General features: G+C 39.1%; 1 protein-coding gene across 4 annotated transcripts in view; it reads right to left on the minus strand.

Annotated features, from left to right (window-relative positions):
* Positions 1-23,894, minus strand: part of stim2b (stromal interaction molecule 2b) — a 75,234-nt gene that overhangs the window by 32,617 nt on the left and 18,723 nt on the right. For all 4 annotated transcript variants that reach the window (XM_038270335.1, XM_038270334.1, XM_038270337.1 and 1 more), the window contains exon 2: positions 5,642-5,772. In XM_038270335.1, the coding sequence (XP_038126263.1) occupies positions 5,642-5,772 (131 nt within the window). The remainder of the gene's footprint in view (positions 1-5,641; positions 5,773-23,894) is intronic.

Here is a 23,894-nt window from a genome sequence, read left to right on the forward strand (position 1 = left end):
ATCCTGATTAACTGACTGCATCCATCTTAAAAATAAATTTTTACCATATATCAAAGCAAATTAGCTTTGATAAATTCCACTCTCCTCATTGCATCTGATATTGTTCACAAGAGCAAAACGCAACAATGGCGTCAAAAATTCACTCCACGCGCTGACTTCAATGACCAAAGTTATCCGAGATGAGCTGTTTTTTATGTTCAGAATGTGTTTGGTGTGAACGCAGCATTCGACTACTTCAGAAGGTCACAAGCAATGCTTAATCACCTGATTATACAATGTATGGTTGCAGAGCTGCGTCATGAAACCACTTGATGGCAGGTTGGCAAAGCTGCTTTGCATATAGTCAGAAGAGGCTCTGAGGTACTTTATAGAGCCATATAAAGTCAGAGGCAAGCCACAGATATAGAGATAGGTCTGCGTGACTGGATTTGTGGTTTCTGCAGTTCAGAGGCGAGATCTCTCCCAGTAATGTGAAGAGAGAGGAAACGGGAGATCTTTATAGGAATAGAAAGTCTGGTCTTTCACTGAGAATCAACAAACAGCGTATGGGGGGCAGTTTGTGACATAATCAGGCACAGACTGAGACAGACACGCACTCCCACAGCAGCAAACAAAGAATATATTTGTCAGAACAGACTCCGGTACAGGGAGGAGTAGGCTGAGTCGCTACTCCTCTGACTCTGCATCCTCCTGGTACTCAGCTAAGCAGTCAATATGCTCTCATTTAATGAGAAAAAGTCATTACCTCAACCGCTATTCCATCACCATTACCATAAATGATGACATTTGTACTCAGAGATGCACGTCAACATTATTCTAAGCTTGGGAGACAATGATTTTGATTAATTCTTTATATATGTCATTAATAAGACTTAAATAGCACACACCGACGATCTATGAAGACATGAACCCCCAGAAAAAACTCATTTGAGTATATCCTTTCTTTACTTTATTAAGTTGTTCTCCAAGTAGTTCAGAATCAACAGTTCAGTTAAGAACTTTGCATTCACTCCCTAATGGTCATAAAAGCCAAACTAGGGCTTTAATGCTTCATTTAAAGATTTTCAAATACAAGGTAGAAATAATTTTACAATAATCAGACTCAGGACATTAATAATAAAGTAAACTGCAGGTGGTTTAATCCAGGTCCATTAAGGCCAAGCTCTGTTAACTTAGATAAGTGATAATAACTACTGCTCATCATTTGGAGCTGGCCTTTTTAAGATCAACATTTCAAATGTTTGTGCAAACTAGATTTGCTCTGAGTCTGAGATATAAGGAAGCTCCTGAGGATGCTAACACAACTTTTATGGACATCCTTGAGCTTTTTAGCCACAATAATAAAAGGGAAGCTTTAAGAAGTCAAAATGAGGCTTTCAAACTGTACAAAATGTCAATGATGGTGGTAGGAGCATCTATAGAGCAATCTATAGAATCTATAGAAATATTTTGTGTAGAAATTCATCTCCCCTGGTCTGTCTCACTGCTACTTAGGGGATAAACCAAATTTATCCTGTATTGCTAAGTCCCAACGCTCGTATTCACCACAGCATTTACCTGCCGCAGCACCCGGCTTCAGTCACAATGTGCCCTTAGTTGAACTTCACAACCCTTCATTTCCACCACAAACCTACAGAGCCATCTTTACAACAATAGCTACGTTTACATGGACACAACTAATCGGATTGAAGGCCTGATCAGATCAAAAATGTTTCATGTAAACATGTGAGACTGAAGATTCTAATCCGATTCGGTCCGATCGGATCTAAATTTAATTCCGAAAGAGAGAGGTGGTTTTTGCCGATCGCCATTCCGATTGGCGTCCATGCAAACACCCATTCGGATCTTAAGAGTAAAATAATCTTCACTGCGCATGTGTGCGACGTCAGCGTGACGTTTTTCCGCCTTGTCAACAACAGGAAACCACCGGTCGCTCTCGCTCTTGTTGTGAACAACATGGCGGGGGGAGTCTAGGAACGCCGACTTATACACTCAAGTTCATTTAAAGCTGCAGGAAGCAGGAATTTATCCTCCTCCTCTTCCTCTTTTCTCTCTCCACAGCCCACTCGCTCTCCCACGCCGGTTTAATCGCTCATTCTCTACATTTTCTCTCTGACATTTCGCTGCCAAGCGCTTTTTTCCTCCTCTCTCCGTTTTTCTTTCCGCTTGCTCCGAGCGCATCGTTTGTCAGGCCTCCCGAAAACCAGACGCAGACAGAACTGCCAAGTTTGGCAGGAAGTTCTGCGCATGCTTAAAAGATTTAATCTGATCCAACGCTTGGTACATGTATACACACGTCATGATCGGATCATTTCATTTAGTGTCCATGTAAACGGAGATTTTGAATTTCCGATCCACCAAGGTTTGGATCGGTTCGGGGAAATTTTGCGCATGTAAACGTAGCTAGTGAAGTAAAAGCAGCCACAATCAGAGCCACAAAGAGTCGAGTTATTTAGTGTATAAAAAACGCATATGTATCCCCTGTATATGCATCCCTTCACTGAGATGTGTGGTCTAAAAGCATTCTGTCTTATTGGCTCAGTGAATTAATTATGAGGTATAAATCAGCGGGACATGCTCTGCCTCACGTCTGAACACTATTTAAAAGGGTGTATATCTTATTTGTTTATTCTAAACAGAAACGAACAAGGATAGATGGGTGTTTAAAGGCAGATTTAATTCTGTAATCATTTATTCTGACTGGCAAAAAGGCAACTGTCCTAGAATTTTTTTAATTTACTATCAACCTTAGTCTGTAAGGCATTTCGGTCATCCAGCTCGCTTTGATTAAAACAACTTTGACTAGTTTCTTATTTAGTGACAACATCCTTACTAACATGCTGGGAAAGACCTGCTTATTTCTAATTTCTGTTCATCTAGCTATTCTCTGTCTTGTTAGGTTTCTCTGCAGTCTTTCCGTCCTACTGCTATAAATCAAATCTTTATGTTGAACATTGTCAGACAAGTCAACAAACACGCCAAAGAATCTTCTTTTTATAGACGTATCCCACCCTGCTTTACCCTTCTCGAGTTCCCCCTCTTCGTTCATGTCCGTCCGAGGTGCTGTATATACAGTACGCCTCCACACAGACGTTATGCACAATCAGTCAAGAACTAATAAAGTCTGCAACAGAAGCACCAAAACCATCGCCCCAGCTCTATGACGAGATTGGAGTTCATGCAATTCAAGAGATGCAACACGATCCAGCTGAATGTCTGCTTGGCAGTCGGGAGGCGAGGACATGCACCTGCCGTCCCCCGGCGGCTGTGCTCAGCAACAGATCCCACGGCCTTCATTCAAAACCCCTTAGAGGAAGAGGGGGATTGGAAAGGTACTCCAAGCAGGCCTGTGTTCCGGTGGTTTAGATTTCTCATATAACTAAGATACATTAGTAAAATCTCAAATGTTTTTTTTAAAACAAGTCTTCAATCAGCCTGAATAGAGGCTGGAGGGGGAAAAAGCTGATCTAAAAACAGGGCAATAGAATGTCTGCGGAAACGATTTATGGTCAGAGATGTCAAAGATCGAGACTTCTGAAGAAATCAAAGAGAGGCATTTAAACCCAAGATAACTGTAGCACCTATAAATCTTGAAGGTGGTCGCCTTCTTAACCAGGTAACACAACCAATCACACGCTTGCAACTCAATGCAGTTAGACAGCTGATTTCACACACATTTATATATCCAGTTTTTACAGAGGATCATACGGAGCTAGAAGAGTCAATATTTACAAACTCACATATGTGATCCACACACGGGACAAGATCCACAGATGCATAGGAAAAACCCACACAAGCACAGGACAAGATCAACACATGCACAGGACAAGATTCACAGATGCTACGGACAAGATCCACAGATGCATGGGACAAATACACACGGACAAATACACACATGCGCACAGGACAAAATCCACAGAAGCATGGGACAGATCCACACATGCACAGGACAAATACACACATGCACAGGACAAGATCCACAGATGCATGGGACAAATACACACATGCACAGGACAAGATCCACAGATGCATGGGACAAATACACACGGACAAATACACACATGCGCACAGGACAAAATCCACAGATGCATGGGACAAATACACACATGCACAGGACAAGATCCACACATGCACAGGACAAATACAGACATGCACAGGACAAGATCCACAGATGCATGGGACAAATACACACATGCACAGGACATGATCCACAGATGCATGGGACAAATACACACATGCACAGGACAAGATCCACAGATGCATGGGACAAATACACACATGCACAGGACAAGATCCACAGATGCATGGGACAAATACACACGGACAAATCCACACATGCGCACAGGACAAAATCCACAGATGCATGGGACAAATACACACATGCACAGGACAAGATCCACAGATACATGGGACAAATACACACATGCACAGGACATGATCCACAGATGCATGGTACAAATACACACATGCACAGGACAAGATCCACAGATGCATGGGACAAATACACACGGACAAATACACACATGCGCACAGGACAAAATACACAGATGCATGGGACAAATACACACATGCACAGGACAAGATCCACACATGCACAGGACAAATACACACATGCAGAGGACAAGATCCACAGATACATGTGACAAATACACACATGCACAGGACAAGATCCACAGATGCATGGGACAAATACACACGGACAAATACACACATGCACAGGACAAGATCCACAGATGCACGGGACAAATTCACACATGCACAGGACAAGATCCACAGATGCACAGGACAAATACACACATGCATGGGACAAGATCCACAGATGCACGGGACAAGATCCACAGATGCACGGGACAAATTCACACATGCACAGGACAAGATCCACAGATGCATGGGACAAATACACACATGCACGGGACAAGATCCACAGATGCACGGGACAAGATCCACACATGCACAGGACAAAGCCACACATGCACCAAAATTCACAAAAGTATTTGTGATGAATACATATTTATATATTGATTTATAAACTACCACTGGTCTTGTTGACGGAAAAAAAATTTCACCCAATAAACTAATAACACATCGATGATGCCAGCAGGTTCTAAACATAGATCTCTAGGTTGCTTAAAGGTGCATCATAAAAAAAATAATTTATCACAGCACTTGATCAATGATGTACTATTGATATGAACCCTTATGTTTCTAAAAAAATATGTTTTATATACAGTTTGACATCAACAGTATTAATTACCAAATTATTATCAACAATAACAGGACATAAGATGAGGATCAAAGATAAGCGGAGGATGATGCCTGTAGCATAGTTTTGTCTTTTTGTTTGATAGTTTTTGAATAATGAAAATCATTTAATTAAAATGCTGAGTATGAAGAAAAGTTTTTAAATTTTACAGATAACCAACTTTCCTATAAACCACAGGAAGGTTAGCCGAACAGATAAGAACCACTTTAATTAACCTCTTAAATCAGCGAGAAATCAAATGTAAATAAAGATCTAAACTTCTTACTAGAGAGGTGACTGAAAAAAACCTCAAGGTAAATCTAAAAGAAAGAACTTCTGCTTTACCGCCTGCGAACCATGTGTCTGTATTAACCAAACGTATCAGATGACAAAGCTCACCTCCACGCTCTCGTTGACCTCTATCCCTCCGTCGTTGTCGTCATCCAGCTGCTTGTGGATGTGCCGCAACGCCTCCAGGCTAAAGCGGTCGGCCTCGCTCGAGCACGGTGGCATCACTATCAGACACGGGTCTAAAAGACACAAACACTCTGCATCAGCTCTCAGGTCCACTTTTAAAAGGGGGTTTACATTTTCAAAAAACATGATTAACGCATCATTCATAGATGAAAAACCTGTCCCCAGATGTAGGATCTTTACGCTTTAGATCACAGCTTAATCATCAAACAGATCATATCATCATATAAACATTGATTAGAAACATTAATTTAAGGCAAACCTCTAAAACTAAAATCAGAAAGATGGAATTTAATTATTGGAGACATTTTGTCATTTATTATAAAAAGCAGTGTTTTTCTTTACTAATCAAAGAAATTTGCAGAAATAGTCTAAAAACAGATTTCTAAAGTTTTTTATTTGTGTTTTTAAAGAGAAGCTCCTTAAACAACAACAGTACAGTATATTTTTAGGTCTTTTTTAAAGCAAAGAAATTCTCTGCTCCATTTATCTATAAGAATAAATTAAATGTTTTTCTGGAGTTTCTGCTTAAAAAAAACAAACGACCGGCATCATCTTTCAATGCAACTGTTTGCAGTTCCTGAATTTCAGGCCATTGAGATACAAACGTGATAAAACACAGGCTGCTCCAATAACCTCAGCCATGCAAACAGGAAAAGAAAATTAATTCCAATAAATAGGAATTCCAGCAAAAATAGCATTGGCAGCTCGGTCCCCTCTGAAAGCTTTGCCTTCAGGGTCGTTCCAGCTAACAGAGCTCCAGCTGCATGAAATCCTCCATATCTAAAGGGATGTGATGCAGCTGCAAACCCACAAATTTATATTTTCTGCCGATAAATCACATTTAGGAGGCTTCGATTTGCGTTTTGTTAAACAAACTGCTGAAATGTAGGAACTCTATTCTTGTGCAGAGGAGCACAGCTGCAACATTACATCTTTAAAAGTCATAATATTGAATGGTTTCTGTAATTAAACTGTATAATTGTTCGATAATGTTTATCTAAAACAGCTCTACAACCTAATGTGTTAAAAATAAATTAATAAATCAACAGGAGTCCAGTTGCTCCTGTTTGCAACATGCTAAACAACTTAGCATTAGCTGCTGCAAACCAGTGCAGGCCACAGAGGACCTAACAGTTTCCTTTATTTCTTCCTGTTTTACACAAAGAAGACACTCATGTTCACAGGCACAAACAAATATATCTAATTTTAAGTAAATTTCAGCAACATTCTAGATCGACTATGGAGCCCTCCTTTATCGTCAGGCCTCCATTCAGTGCGCATTGACTAGATTTGCACATTACAAAAAATGTAATTATTAATTGCAATCCATTTAGTGGTTGGCTTTTAGTTTTCAGCACAAAAGCAGAAAGGACAAAGCTTTAATTTCAAATTTTAAAAACTATTTTTTGATTTTTTTTTTTTGTCTTTTGTACAGTAGAAAGAAAGAGGAGCTTATATTACTTGTACGGTATTTCCACTAGGAGTCCACTAATTGCAGTTTTCTGGCCGATCACTAATCTTTAGAAAGCCTGACCTGCCCATCATGATGATTTCTGCAGATAGTAATTTCCTAAAATAACCGACACTGCCAGGTATTAAAGATTACAACTCCTTTTAAGTTCCAGCCTTAATTATTTCGTTTTCATTAAACATTAAACAATACAAAAAAGTAGTTTTAACTAAACATAAGGTCAAATATCAATAAAAATCATTAGCTGCGGCTTTACAGACGTTTGTGGAGTTAGATCAATGGATAAAATCGGCGTCGACAGATCAGATCCTGCACCTTTTATTTCTAAGCTCCAACTGCGATATTTCCATTATTTCAATTCGCACTGACCGGTTCCAGCAAACCGGCATCATATCTGCAGTTTAAAGCAACAAGCGAACAATCATCTGAAGGAATTGCTTTTTCCCAATGTGTCCCCAAGTAGTTTTAGGTCAAAAACAAAAAGTTAATCTCTTATCACTGGCCGACAAATCCACCTTTATAAAGTTCAAGATATTTAAAGCATCATGCTTTAGGTGTATAAAGGTGTCATGATCCTGACAGCAAGTTAAGCAACAGCAGCTATTTTTCTTCCCTTAAAGCAGACTCAATGCTACTATTGCTGTGCTCTCTCTTAGTATTCACTTCTCCTGTTTTTTTAGTTTTTTAGCCCTAATCTGGTAAGAAACAGTCCAAGTGTCCCCAGAAATAAAAAAAAAGAAAATCCTTAGAAACTGCAGCTCATCAATAAACCAACACACACATTAAATTCTGAAGACATCAATCCAGAAGAACAGAAGAGTTATTTCCACCTCAGAGATGGGATCCGTTAACAGAGTCATCGTGACCTCGTCCTGAACGATGCCAGAAGAAGGACTTTCTGTATCTGCAAGTGTCTAAATAAGAAACAAGCACCCACAAAGCAGCTGTGGCCAACACCCAAAGAAACTAGCTGGTGTGTGATTGATGTCGGCAGCAGAAGGCCATCAAATAGTAGCTATAAAAAAGGCCAAGGAGTTAGAAACAGCTATTTTTTTTTTTTTTTATGCTGAAATATTGTTTCGGCCCAATGAACTCCACTATCAATAAGGACGTCAAAAGGAGCTTATTTTTGTTTTTCTATAGAAATCATATCTAGACAAATAGATCTGAGCATGTTTAGTCTCAAACTCCACAATAAGCACATAAATATTGGAGGTTTTTGCATCTGCGCCGTTGTTCGCAGCGGAGGAGGAAACTCCATCATTTTTTCCACCAGCTCATCAGCAACAGGAAAGATGCAGGTGAGCTGATCTTTCTGCAGTCAGAGCGAAATAAATTTAGCATCCCTCTGCATGCATATCTCACCCGATGCAGTAAAAAGGAGTGAACCACTCAAAATGTACAAATCTTTCTTACTAATCACTGAAACTTTGCATTAATCCCATGCAGTCTATGGACCCCAGAGTTGTTCGTCTCCTCATCAGTCATTAGAAAGAGACGGCTACTGTTTGACAGTGTGATTTTTTTTCTTTTTTGCATTAGTGAAGCAACCAAATGAACCCACTTCCCTTATTCTCAAAACATTGTTTGTATTTATTATTATCATCCAGTACGAAGCCCTTTTGTCACTGGCTGCAGCATTTGAATAGGAAAGGCTTTTTTTTATTGTTTTTTTGTTGTTGTTGTTTATTTTATTTTGATAGGAAAACCAGTATCAGGACATGTTTTGCATGCCGTAAGTGTTTAACCGAAGTTTTAAAAGCCTGGTGTGGCTGTTATGATGATTAACTCCATTGTGAAACAACCAAGATCTCACCAGGCAGGTTTTTTTGCAACTTAAAGCAACCGTACAACTCAAACACCGCAGCATGTTTAATGGAGACTCTACAGACCCCTCCAAGATCCTAAAATAAAACCCCATCTATGCTTTGGATGATCTTTAATGTCAGTTAGTTGGCTTAGTTTAGCATTTTGGGGCCCAAAGGGAAGTGGTTTATATACACAGCCTGGTCTGAGTAGTGGTTTAAGGTAATTGTAGTTGTCTGACAGGTGTCTACAAAGGAATAGTAGTGTCTTATATTACAAAATTCACTTAAAGATGCATTTTTGAATAGCATACCTAAGTTAAGGGGGTTTGAGTGATATTAGGTGCATTAATTTGTTCAAGATTTAGAAGAAATAAATAAAATAGCCCAACAATCAAGCAGCAAATGCTTCGATTAGTAGCTGGAGGTTAGATGAAGCTGCAATCTCTTGTTCTTGTGCACATAGATAGAGAACGTCGTTCTATGAGAACTACAGATGATTTAAATGGAATACCATGGTGGAAAAGCTATCCGACGTGAAAAAGGATCACAGGTCACTCCCTGATCAGCAGCAGCCTTCTCTGAACACAGAGAAACAGGAAGGAGCGGCGATCACGTCACTCTGTACCACTTCAGAAAACAAAAACCACACAAAGCTGTAAGAAGTTAAAAACACAGAAGCCAATTCCAAGTTGCAGAAATCTGTCTCTGTTTTTCGCTCCAAAAGCACCTGAGAACAACTTGCATAATGTATTTGCCTAGATCATGTAGGACGTTTACATAGCCTGCTGTTTGCATAGCAGTGTGCATATCTATGATGCTGTTTGGTTATTTAAAGAGGCACAAAAAGTCTTTGGTTTTTGCAAGACGGAGCTACACACGGCTCCACGTCTTACTGTGATTCCCAGTTCAACTAACTGGGTTTTACAGGTAGGACAGATTTGGCATCATTTCTCTTTTATCTTATCTTCTTAAACCCACTCTTGGAAAAAAACAAGAAGTGGAAAAAGATTAAAGAAGGAAAAAACTGTCATTTAGAGACACATTGAGGCCGGACTACCCGCTGTGCAACTCAAATATAAGACAGCGGAGGCCTTTCCTTCCCCCGGTGTCCTACATTTATTTGAACGTCTGAGTACATTTAGGAGCTGCCGTTAGCACAACAAAGACGAGAACTTGTAACAGGAAGTGCCCTGTGGTGACCTCAAGCTCTCCCGGGAAGATGCACGCTCCGGGGAAAAAAACAACAAAAAACAGTCAAGCCTAAAAGATGACAAATTTGGAAAGCGCTGGGTTATTTTTAGTCCATCAGATTCCCGGGTTGTCAGCGTGTAAAAATAAAAACTCAACAATGGCAGAAGGTCTCCCTCACTCTTGCAGGCGTATGCACACACACACACACACACACAGTGAGTGGGGGAAAGTTGTAGAGAAGTCATTCAAAGTCGCTTTAACTCACGAACACACGCGAGCTGTCAGAGAGAGGACAGCAGCTCGCTTTCAAAGGAATCTGATAACAAAAGCATTTAGCTGTCTGCTGCTTCCTTTAAAGTGAAACCCAGCACCTGAATAGAGCTGGTTATTATTATTTTTAATCTAAGTGTGATTTATGCATGATATTGACAAGCCTCTGTCTTTGTTTTCAAGAGAAGCTGAAGAGAATGAGACTGAGATGGGGAGAGAAAACAATGCTCTCTTCTCTGGGACTTCCTCATACATGATCCCTGTGACATTTCTCTGTTGTATTTAATCCTGCAGAACTCTGGAGTTCAAAAACCTGAGCTGCCGTCTGACATCCACCGTCCTACAGCTATACTGGAGGAAGCAACAGCAAAAAAGCATTTAAATGGAACCGTTTGTCGTTCTGACCACAAATTAGCGCATTATTGCAAAGTGGACAGAAAGATAATGATCCATGAAAAGGGTTTTATTTAGTCAATAATATAACCCTTTAAAGCCGTTTATCATATTTGATACATGAGTTTTGAGACCTCTGCAACATCAGTGTGAAGTTTTTGTTCTTGAAACCGATCCAGTGAACAGAAAACCTATAAAATATTATGCATAAATGCCTGTATAAAAATGCATCCAAATAAATTATCTAATTTAACCTAAACAAAACGTATGTTGTTTTTTTTCCAGGAGGTTCAATCCTGATTCTAATTTTGAAAAATTATAAATTTGTGTCAATTATTTAATGGTTCAGGCTTTAAAGGTTTAACATGGTGGTGGCAGAATCATGCTGAGGAGATTTTTTGTTATCAGCAGGGAAGAGGGAAGCATATAGGAGTAGGTAGGAAGCTGAATGAAAGTAAACAAATGCTACTGCAGCAGGACGATGACCGAAACATCGAGCCAGAGCTACACTGACATGGTTTAGAATGGAGCATCGCTGTGTTTTAAAATGGCCTAATCAAAGTCCAGACCTCCATCCAGTCTAATATCTGCTGTAAATCTTAAAACTGTTCTTCATAGATCTCTATTTAATCTAAATTAGCTTACCCTTTTTTGCACAAAGAGCAATCACTCTCTAGATGTGCACAGCTGGTAGAGACATCCCCAAAGACCTGCAGCTGTAAAAGCACTCCACACTTTTCATTTGCACTCCACACTTTTCAGATTTCATCATTAAAACCTATTTAAAACAGCATATGTTTGTCATTCAACTTCAAAATCAAGATATGCTGTATTGTTCTTTTTGTCTATCGCACCCACTTAACAAATGTGAAGACACAAAGGGGTGTGAATACTTTTGAAAGGCACCTTACAGCTCGTCATTACTCCAAGAAGCAAACTGGCCGAACACTGGAAATACCTGATGAATTAACTCAGATTTCTTTCAGCTTTAAAGCGGAAGATTGACTTTATTTTCACAGCTGACGGCTGGAAACAGAAATCTGCATCACATTGAATGAGTGTGAGTGTTTGCTGCTGCACCAGTGGAGCCTGTAGCTGGTCTCAAACCAAAGAGAGAGAGAGGAGATCAAACTCTGTCTTCAACTTAACTTGATCTTGCATGAGAAGCCAGATTCAGGGTCAGGCATACGGGGAGGAAGGGGTGGTATTAAAACAGCAGCGCATGATGTTGTCTTAATTCCAGTCCTTGCAGGGACTTTTCATTTACCTCTATTCTTTCCCTAGCTATTACCAGCATACTACCCTACCTATCACATAGTAGAGGACCTGTGGATCAGTCCTTTGGTCACTAGAAGTACCTATAAGTCTCCACAAAGACGCATATTCCTGGAGAATTTGCCTTTCTCTGTCCCACAAACAAGTGCATTCTCTCTAGACAAGCCTTCATTGCAATATTATTTTCCCCGATTGTTTATTGACAGATTCCACTTGATGTTATTGTTGATGTTACAACTTTATGACTTCTGCCACAATAGAAAAAGAGAATTCTACAGCAAAACTGAAGCTAAACAACAAGCTAAAGGTGGTAGAAACTAGTCTGCTTTCAAACAACTGTGTGACTACAACAAGACTACAACAACGGAAATGGGGCCTGTTTACACAGTTGTAGTCTTTTCGCTTCACTCTGTGTACTCCGACGTCGAGAATCAAGAATCCACCTTTCGTATTCCATTTTCAGAGTTTTTTAAAGTGTTTAACAGAGACGTTAGCACCTCGACGTCGGAGTACACAGAGGGAAGCAGAAACACTTGGGCCTTGCGAAAAGACTACAACTAAGCGTAAACAGGCCCCATTTCCGTTTCCGGTGGCAGGGGAATATTGACTATTCCAACAGAACTCAATGGGATTTACAAAATGCTAAATAAAACACTACAGGAACGTTTTTTCTTTACGAAACTTTTTTTGGAACGTCATTGAACAGCGCTGACGACCCGGTGAGTAGCATATTTTAAAAAAAGAACGTTTAAGGTTGTTTTAAGGACATTATCGGACATGCACTATGGAAGCCATTCTGAAGCAGCCAGGGGGGGATTCTGCATGAGCCAAAAAGCAGAGACAGGACCAATTGTCAAAATTTTGGTGTCGATCATTCGATTTCATCCTGAACACTACAGAAAATGGGCTAAAAGTGTTAAAAACCGGAATTCTCCTTTAACATCCGGTATCGCTACCAGCCAACATGTACACATTGGTGCATCTCTGCTGGAGAAAATTTGAAACAAGTGGAATGTTTTAAAGGCTGGACATTTCTTTAAACCGATGAAAGGATGAAACAAAAACTTTTCAGGAAGCGTGAAAATCCAACAAATACCGGTACTTCTATTTTTCATGTGACAATTCTCTCCTGTATTCTCTGAACGTCTGGGTTGGAGGCAGCATCTTGTTTTGTTAGTAAACCTAAGAATAAAATGATACGTTTGACATAAAAAGGGCTGGAAAGTATATCTAAGAATGAACAAATAAATAAAATGGCGATGCAGATTCAAAGTAGACAATATCAGAAGAGCAAATTGTATAATTTTATTTAAGTACTGCATTTTCATGCCGAGTATTCCAATAATAATGGTCCGTGAACCTTGGGTTAAACGCCACATAAAAGCAGTTTTGTTTTGGGTATTAAGTAATACCATCAAACTATGCCACTCCACTGACAACACAGCAGCTGCAACCAGAAGCAGGTTTTTTTTTCTCAATAAAATCATGCATGGCTTCTGTTAGTCTGAGTCTGATGGCAAGGAACTGAAAATACATTCACTTGTAAAAATATCACATTAATTATAAAACTAGGAAATTGTACCAACAATGCAACAATTAGGGGTGTTATAGCCTATTGTCTACTCAGACATTTCCTAGATTTTACATATTTGCACTCCAAATTGTGTCTGCGACTAGCTCAGGAAGCAGAAGCTATTTGGATGTTTGGCATGAGGAATGCAAAATGTGTTTGCATTCCCGATCCTCTGCGTTTGCTGGCAGGAAATCCCCAGGGTTCACCTTTGGCTCATTACATTTAAATCTAGATAGCCATTCTCTGCAGCTGCTGCTGCTGGACAGTTTATATAAGCTTACAGGCCACCGTAGCAAAGCTTGGAGCAGAACAAAACTATTTAGGTAAAACGTAAACAGCTTCAAACCTCCCAACGCTGAGGACAGGTTTCAAGTACTACCAGATTTAACATTGCTTCATGTGGATAGGTGTGCTTCTAGGTTCCTACTGTTCATACAGTGACGGGGAATGGTTTAGCTTGTTCTACAGCTGATGACTTTAACATGACCAGCAGCTACAAGAAGAGTTCAGGATTAAGGTGGTAAAACTATTATAACGACGCAAGTCGGATGGAAATAAGCCCTTAAAGAAAGACTCATAATTAAATGCTCTTCAGGCTACTATATGGGTGAAAAAGGTGGAGAAGGGCATTGAAATAGTAGTTTTAGTATAAACCTTCATATTTTACCACATTACAACAGAAAACTTTGGTTAAAATTTAGCTTAATTGTAAAATACAAGAAAATGAATATTCGGACATTTTCCTTTACCTTTTCTTTTATATTCAATCATAATGTTAGCAAAACATATAGCAAAACTCACCCACTTAAAACACATCGACAGGAAAGAAAAAGCTATAAATCAACCCCAATAATCACTTAACACAAAGCATAAATAAATTAAAATCACAACAAAAACCTTTAAAGATACCTAAAATAAACTATAAGATAGCTAAAATGCTTTTCCTTTCACCTTTGTATGTATTTAGAGAGAAGGGTTGTTGGAAATAAATTAGGTTTTGTCAAATATTACAACATTTTATTAGAAGATATTTGCATCAATTCAAATTTTAAATATTGCTGCATTTCTTTTTCAATATTTGTGTTTATTTAAAATTTCAATATCTCGATAATTAACCAGATGATATTTGCATTGATTCAAAACTCCAGTATCACAATAATTAATTATATGAAATTTGTATCAATTCAGAATACCAGTATTGCAAAATTATATTAGATGATGTTCTTGTCGACTTAAAATACCAATATTGAAATATTTCATTGGACAATATTTGCATCGATTCACAATTCCAATATCTCGATAATTACCTAGATGATATTTGTATCGATTCAAAACTCCAATATCACGATATTTAATTAGATGATATTTGTATCAATTCAAAATACCATTATCTTCATATTTTATTATATGATGTTCTTGTCGACTCAAAATGCCAGTATTGCAATGTTTCATTAGACAATATTTGCATCAATTCACAATTCCAATATCTTAATAAATTATTAGATGATATTTGCATCGATTCAAAACTCAAATATCACGATAATTAATTTGATTATATTTGCATCGATTCATACCTCCATTTGAAAAGCAGCTGCCTATTATTTAGCTGCTCTGTAACCTCCACAGCAGAGCATGAATAGAATGATACATATTAATAGAATAATAGAACTGATACATATTGCAATCCCACATGCTCATCACTTCATAGCAAAAGAGAGTCTCTGCCATGTCACTTTAGTTCAAACCTCCAGCAGTGACTCAGCGTTTGTTTTCATGTTATTGTTTAGGCAAATGACTGCCTGGGAAGGTGGCTGAGTGTCTGTCTCTCTGCAGCACCTTTGTGTGAAGTTGGGAGCCAATTTGAAGAGATTAAATAGTTCAGTTCAGATCAACTTTAATGCATGTTCAGAATTGAAAAAAGAAACAAAATGTTTATTATTTAAATAAGAAAATTCTTCATGAAGGAAGAAGGGGTGATTTAGAGTCACTAAGTAACCAAACATGCATTAAACTGGCCTGTGTGAGGCAGCTGGAGCATCACAACAAGAGAAAAACAATGCACACAATCACTGTGTGAACCTGGCCTAGGATGTGATGTCAGCCTGCACCATGTGGCAGTGTCATAAGTCAAGCTGACGCGTCAGTATTAAAGGCGGGTAAATAAAGCTTGGGGGAGAGTCTACCATTTCAGCTGATCAGCAACTGTTAGTAAGACACAAATATCATCAGCCACCGGCGGGAGCAGAGGCACGAGGAGGGTGGGAAGAGAGGCAGTTAAACAAGATACAGAAAGGGTTTGTTACTGTCAATTTTCACAAGACAGTCACAAGAACACAATGTTAAAAACAGACGTGATTTTCAGTGTTCTTATCCAAAAGAGGTTTGGGCATTGGAGTGACTCACTAAAATGGGCCAGGCAGCTGGAACCTCATTAGACAGGTTCAAGTGGAGATGCTTTTGCAAAAATTCGAGCATTATTTGCTTGATGCAACGCTGACGGATGAGTATTCAAGCTCCGTGTGTTGCACTCAGGCGTGGCAGAGGAATGAGTTGCAACAAAATCGCTGACGAGCGTTACACACGCATGCACACCAGATGAGAGGACAACCACTGCCATCCACAAACACAACAAAGGCTTCTCAAAGAGACCCATTGTTAAACCTCAACACTAAGCCCCAGTCAACATGTCTGAACCAAACTTCATCCACGCTGACAAAACCGTGCAAAAGACGGAATATATCAGGCACAGAACGTAGGTGGAGGTGGATCAACTCAGGCAATAAATGACTTTGACGTCCTAATGGCTTAAAGGAGCGCATTCTCTGCAGCAGAAGTTCTCCAACATCTAAACCATCGTTAATCCCCTGCTTAGGCAACAGCACGAAACAAGAGGGCAGATGAAGAGGAAGGCCCTGAACGTCTCGCCTTGGTCTGATGGTGAAAACTTCCAGAAAAGGAGACATTCCCTGCTTTCCCTGAGGAATGTTTGAATAAGAACCAGAACACGAGATGAGTAATGTAGGCCTCAGCCGCCCGAGGAGGAAAAGGGCAAGAGGAGAGCAATCATTTAATTAGCCGAACTCGACACGCTCCTCTGGACAGGAGGTTAATGGAGTCGGTGTCTACACAGAGGCAAAGGGGATAGCTGAGGAAAAGCATGGCAGGGTCTCAGTACGCACATTATGTAGATGGTGTACAATGACTGAGATCCTCGAGCTTAAAACCTGAGGGGGCATCCAGGTCAAACTGAACAGGGATTAGGTGTTCCCCATCTCTTTTGAGGCTTGAGGAAAAGAAAACTAAAGAAAGAAAAAGACTTTCTCAAGAGGATTTCCACCATAGAAGTCATTTTCAACAGTTAGATCATGATTGTACGCAAAATAATCCTGTAAACATTACACCCTGAAAAGAAGCCACTCATCCTCAACGAGTTCAAGTGTTCCAGACGCCACCATGGCTCTATCTTTATAAATTCAAGGTCTGGAGACAACTAGAAACATATGAGATGTGAATCAGTTGTGTGTCTTACTAAATCAAGGTTAAAATGATTTGGGAAACAGCCAGTCAGGACAGGGTGGAAGAGGTTCAAAAACTGGTCAACATGCGCCAAAGCAGCTGCATTGACTGGACAGTAGAGGGAGGTGGAAATGTCTCTTTCAATCCAATTAATAATTCTTGGAGCTATTGCCTGCCTGACATTGTGTCGAGCATTTCTTTTGGTGCGCAGGGGATTTTTTGGGTGTGTCTTTCAGCTCTTTAGTTCCTAATCCTTCAGTATACCAGGAGTTTTTCTTTGCCTATTTCAAGCCCACATTTCTGTGAGTCATTGTGGGGATGGACCCCTCCTGTTGAAACGTGAAGCAGTCTATCAAAACATACATGAGCGATTTGGTGTTTAAAACGTCTGATGACTTGAAGGAGAGACTGTCAGCCATACCTTGTCATCCAACATGAGTGGTTTACCTCATGGACATAGTTCTGGAAATACTTTTTTCTTTATTTCCATATTTATATATCCCTAATAGAGCTCCAACTAATGATTTTTTTGCAAATAGATTAATTATTTTTCTATGAATCGATTGGTGACAAACAGATAGCAAAATGTCGCCTTAAAGAATATTATATATACAGAATTTATATCAAGTGAAGCTAAAACTAGACCATAACTTTTTCAAATTCAAGTCAAGATGTTTGCTTTGGTTATGAAGTTGTTAAAGACAAATCATAACCTGAAAATATGGTGACGGCTTCAGTGATTAAAAATTATTAGTTTTTATTGATTTACGCTACGTTTATGCAGCACAATTCACACAAACTGAGCAAAAAGGAGATCGACGGATATAGGATTTTTAAGGCCGATGCTGATGCAGATGACATCAGTCTAACTGCTGCCGATTTCTGGAGGGCAATTCTAGAAGCTAATAGCGCTTTTTATAATGTCAGTTTAGATTATCAAAATGAAACTATAATGACACGTTTTGCAAAGTCTTAATTTAAACGAAACAAAAAAAGAATCGACTATTAACAAATCAAACAAAACATTAGTAATTAATCTGAACATGGAGGAAGCAGCATTCACCTAATTAATCAGTGAATGCATACATGTATCGGTACTCAGCTGCAGAAATCATCCCAAAATGTCGGCCTGCAGAAGCATCTATCTATCTCTATAAATAATGAACCAATAGCATCAAGAGGTGCAGACATAAAAACCAGTTTGACTCTCTGACATGGTTAGAGCTAATTGATTACTGAAGAAGTGAGAAAAACATGTTTACTGCACTCATATGGGGGAGAATCTCAAGAGGATTATTCCAATGACAAAAACACCAAAGGCTGATATTTCAAAAGTCAGACCTCAAATGATGATTGGAGATGTGGGCAGCATTGAAGGACAGAATGAGGCCAAAATAAAAAAAAATAATAATAATAATAATGAATTCTCAGTTGCTTCTAGAAACAATTAGTATTAATATTTATTGTTCCTTTTATTTATCCAGGCGGCATGAAGAAGTTTCCTAACCTTTAATTTTTGGAAAATCACACTTTGATGGAGCTCTTATTGTCTGCGCAGGTATCCGCTTCCTCAGAAACATAGCAGAGTGAATAAACTGGAAGAACCGTTTCTGGTTGGTTCTTCGCTGTTCCGTTGATTTTAAGCCCATTTTCAGACAAATGGAGGGAGAAACACATGGGCTGTCTGTCGATGCTGCTTTAAATCAGTAAATGCCAATGAGATAACAGGAGCTTCTCCCTTTGGGCGGACTGCCAGAACCCCTGCTTAAAGAAGTGATTACATCCTTTGATGATAGGTTAATCAAGTGGATTAAACTAGGAATTAATTAGTCACAATTAACAGCTGTTTTCACTCTAAAATGATGTAGAAACAGCTTGAGTTGACTTCGTTTTCCCTGCATTGATTAACGGTTTCCTCTTTTGTGAGAGTAGCTGCTTCTAAAGAAAATTCAAGTCTAAAACTAAGTTTAAAAACAAAAAGTATAACATCACAATAGTTCCTACAGAACGCTTGAGGTTACGGTAGGGTTCGTAGAGTCCAGGTTAAGGTAATAAATCAATTGTATCATGGGATGAAAAATAAATACAGCATGTCTTTTCTTGGTTTCAGATGCCCTATTATTGATTTTTTTTTCTCCACATTGAATCTCACATTTATTCAATATTATTCAGTTGTATAAAAATCCAAGGCTTTTTACTGGAGGCAAAGTAATGCCAGGAACATAATGTTCAAACTTCCCCCTGTTATCTTCTAATTTACGAGGATTCTGTGCCAGAGCCTCTTTAGCTGAGAGATTTGTTAACTTGCAACAAGTTATAGATTTGGTTCTCCTCCAGCATCCTGTTAGCTTTTCTTTATCTTCCTGCTAGACCGGATTCTTCTCTATTCCTTTTTTTATTGCCTCTTCTTAATTTAGAAGGAGGCATGGGGGGTAAAAAAGGAGATAAACTCCAGAAAACCTGCAGATTATAGTGACAAAAAACAAAAGGGTTTTCCATAGAAGTGGTTATTGCAAACATTTAGCAAATATTAGTCCTTTAAGGGAAAACCTGTCTTGAATTCATAACAAGAAGTATTGGAGGCTTCCTGCAGGTTAAAGGAAATACTTTTTGTTTTTCTTCCAACAGACAGAAGACATAGGCTGCTTTGTTTTAAATGTTCCCCAAAAATGTGTTGTGAGATAAGTTGGGGATCATGAATCATGTTGAACAAACTAAATCTCAAACTAAATCCAGATTTTTGTTAGCTCTTTAAATATGTCTATTTCAATTAGGGCTGGAACAATTAATGGGATTAATTAATTATTGAAATAATCTTCAACTAATTTAGTGATGGATTAATTGTTAACTGAGTATAGAGACTAAAACATGCCTTTAACTGACAGAGCAACCCACTTAGAGCAGTAATTATACCAAAATTGCAAAAATAATATGTGCACATTTTGCATTTAAGATAAAAAAAAAACTTTTTCGTCTGTCAATATGCTCTATCCAGAACTCCTCAAGAAAAATTGGAAAAAAATTGACATAAATTAATTAATTAATCGCATTTGGAATATTACTGCATTTTCAAAGTGCTTCAAATCATTAAGGAACAAAATTTGTTAGTGCAAAGGGAAATGTTATAAAAAAAAACTTGTAATTTAGGTAACAAAAATTAAATTGGAAAAAAAAAAACACAATTTAGATTTTTGGCAAATCGCACAGTCGGCCTTGTTTTCATCAATGGCTATTTATCCTTTCAACGTTGCTTGAGTAATGTTTTGTAACACTTACTTTTAGTACTGTCTGTTCATTTAACAAAGGGTATGTGAACAAAGAGGCCTTGTTATGCAATATGCGTATTTTTCATATATTATTTAAAAAAAAACATATATATCCATCTTCAAATAAGTCAACATAAAGCAAGCATTCATACTAATAGTGTTTACTTAGTCTTTTTAAACCTGAAAATAATTTTTGCACCTGGCATGATCAGTAGAAAAACATTTCTGTACGCCATCGCCTTCTGCTGGAAGTACCTAATTACGCATCATCACCTTCCCATCTCCCATCAGGAGGTTAGCTCCTGTGCGATTTTCAATGAACACGAACATTTCTATTTTATTATCACTTTTGGCATCCAATTTGTTTTAGCTTTTTTTTCACATTTGATGTTGGGCTTTTTATCTTTCTTTTCTGCTTTGCTCCATGACTTCCTGGTTTAAATCAACTAGCATGTCCAATATCGTACCTCTGGTCACATGGTCTCGTTACGATCGAAAAATAAAAGTACTTGTATGTAGAAATGGAGCAAAAATGACATGCACACCAGAGAAATAAAACATATTAAGCTTAAAGGGTGCAGAGGTTTAATCAGAACGCATTTAGTATGCAGCCAAAGTAAGCTTAGAAATTCCTAAAGCAATAATACTAAACTATCTATTCATTTTCTCCTTCCGTTGTTGATTTTCTGTGTATTTGTAGACACCTATCTTTTATGGAAAGAACTTCTTGGGATTATGGACCAATATATATCTTAATAGTCCAAATTTTAAACAAAACAACTATAAATGAACAGAATCGTATAATATAAACACACATCTAATGTGTTATTTTATCTATTTATTTACTAAAATTTATAAGAGCAAGGGTTGAAGAGGGTCTCGACTTTTTGTATTTCTCTCATTGTTTTATTTTTCTTTTCTGCAAAAATATATTAAATATGTGTGATTCCCATCTCTATGGAAACAGGATACTGAATAGAAGGTACAGAGCCATTGTGCCAATGCAGCTTCACAACATGCTTTAACAAATGTCCATTTCAGCTCAATAATAAAATGGTTAGAAATCAATGACTGATAAGGCAACTATAGTCCTAAAGGGGAAAAAAAAGGTTTAAAATCTGCAGCAAAACTGCTGAAATATTAATAAAGACACTGCATTATATAAAAAAAAGACTGAGCCCTTATTAGGATATCCTTCAAAAGAGGGCTGCATTCTTCTGGGAATCATTGATGTGTAATAAACAGACATTTAAGGACTTATGAAGATCAACATAAAGCCAAACAGGCGTCTCAGCCACCTGTGGTTGGACATGTGACCCATTAGTAATCACTACCTTTTAAAGCCCTGAGAAAAGCCTGAGAGCAGTTTGCTTTATCTGAGCCTTGCAAGGTTTTCTCTTTCCTTTTATTCTACTGACAGAAGATGTAATCGTGCCCGTTCTCAACATGACCTGAGGGTGACCAAAAGGTGAATGGCTTTACCGTCACCCTGAGGAACGGATTATACAGCTACTTTAACCGATGTCATCTATAGAAGAACAAAAACAAGCCTTGAGTAAAATAAAAGAAAGCACATGAATGCCAGGAATCTTGCTACCTGCGTTTATCTCACCTTTTCTAAGAAGCTTCAATAGTTAATATGGGAAAAAGAAGTAAGCTGCACTCCATTTTTAATTACCGTATTTTCACGACCATAAGGCGCAGCGTACTAAAAGGCGCAGTCTCAATTATGTGTCCCATTTCTGTATTTAACACACACATAAGGCGCACCCGACTATAGGGCGCGTTTTTTATATACAGGTACATGTCCTCTACTACCTTTAAATACCTCTACTGCGTATTTAAAAATACAGCGGGAGCAAAACTGAGTATGACTGTGCTTTATTCATGTATTTATTACAAAGTATTAATCAAACCTGCGAGCTGGCCATGAGACAGACACATCGCAGATGACACAGCGCTGTGATTACTCCTAAATTAACTTAAAATCCTGAAACCTGCCGACGGAATATGTTCGCTTTTATTGCCGGTATCCTGGTGCCTGCACTGTAAATTATTTAGATGAAAAACACCTGCCAGCCACCGCGGTGAGGCTGCTGTTGAAGGGATTTACTGTCGGTGTACCGTTGGTATGTGGGGGTCTGAGCGCCTCCGACAGAAATAGATAATCTGGATGAACTGACTGCAATTATGAAGTTTTCAGGTGGCCTTTCTCACTTAAAAACATATTAAAACTACTTTATTCCCACTGATCACAGCAAATATAGCTGCAAGATTTAGATTATTTAGATGAAAAAACACCTGCCAGCCACCGCGGTGAAGAGGAGGAGACCCGGCCCAGAGGCTGCTGTTGAATTAAGTTTTCAGGTAGAAAAATAGAGCGGGAGCAAAACTGAGTATGATTGTGCTTTATTCATGTATTTATTACAAAGTATTAATCAAACCCATCAAAGTCATCATCCTCTGTTTCTGAATTAAACAGCTGCGCTAAATCAGACATGACAGTTTCCCCTTCTTCGCTGTCAGTCACTTTCCGTGCAGCGCAGCTCCTCAGAAATAATGCCGGCTTTTGCGAAAGCTTGAACAACAGAGCCAACAGACACGTTAGTCCAAGCATCTACAATCCATCCGCAAACGGTGGCGTAATCTGCCCGGCGCTGCCTTCCACTTATCCTGAAACTGTGGTCTCCGTCTGTCATCCATCGCTCCCACGCCGCTCGCAGCCTTACTTTGAACGGCCGCTTAACACCGATGTCGAGCGGTTGAAGTTCCTTTGTCAGACCCCCGGGATAACGGCGAGCACAGCGTTCATTTGATTCATCTTTTTTTCACATCGGCTGTGAGATGGGCACGCAGCGATGGTGATGCGTGGAAAAAAGCACCTGGTCTCCTCACATACACCTGCCTTTCATCATCTCCTCACCCATCCAGCCCGTTTCATTTGCGTTAATATCATATGTCATCAGAGCGCTGTGTCTGTCTCGCTGTCAGCTCCCAGATCAGCTTCTCTGATTGGTTGATGCGGCGCGTCCAGCAGCAAAACTTCAATTTTTCCATCTCGAGCAGCAGCTGCCCGTTGGCGGTGCGTCAAATGCTTAAACGCTCCCGACGTGCTGCACCTGCAGCTCAAAACACACTCGGGACCTTTTGCTGCACCTATACGCGCGTCAACCATTGACTTTGCATGTAAACTCGCTGCTTCTGCTGCACCTGCTGGGTCCGGTTCACACCGATGTCGAGCGGTTGAACAGCGAGCACAGCGTTAATTTGTTTCCCCATGTTTTTGACATCAGCTGTGAGATGGGCACGCATGGAGTCACATATTAACAGCGATGGTGATGAGTGGGAAAAAAACACCTGGTCTCCTTACATTCAGCCACTCTTTCATCATCTCCTCAATGAGGTGGTCTCA

The sequence above is a fragment of the Cyprinodon tularosa genome, unplaced genomic scaffold (genome assembly GCF_016077235.1).
Source record: "Cyprinodon tularosa strain WSP-4 unplaced genomic scaffold, ASM1607723v1 ctg76, whole genome shotgun sequence".
Taxonomy (NCBI): Eukaryota; Metazoa; Chordata; class Actinopteri; order Cyprinodontiformes; family Cyprinodontidae; genus Cyprinodon; species Cyprinodon tularosa.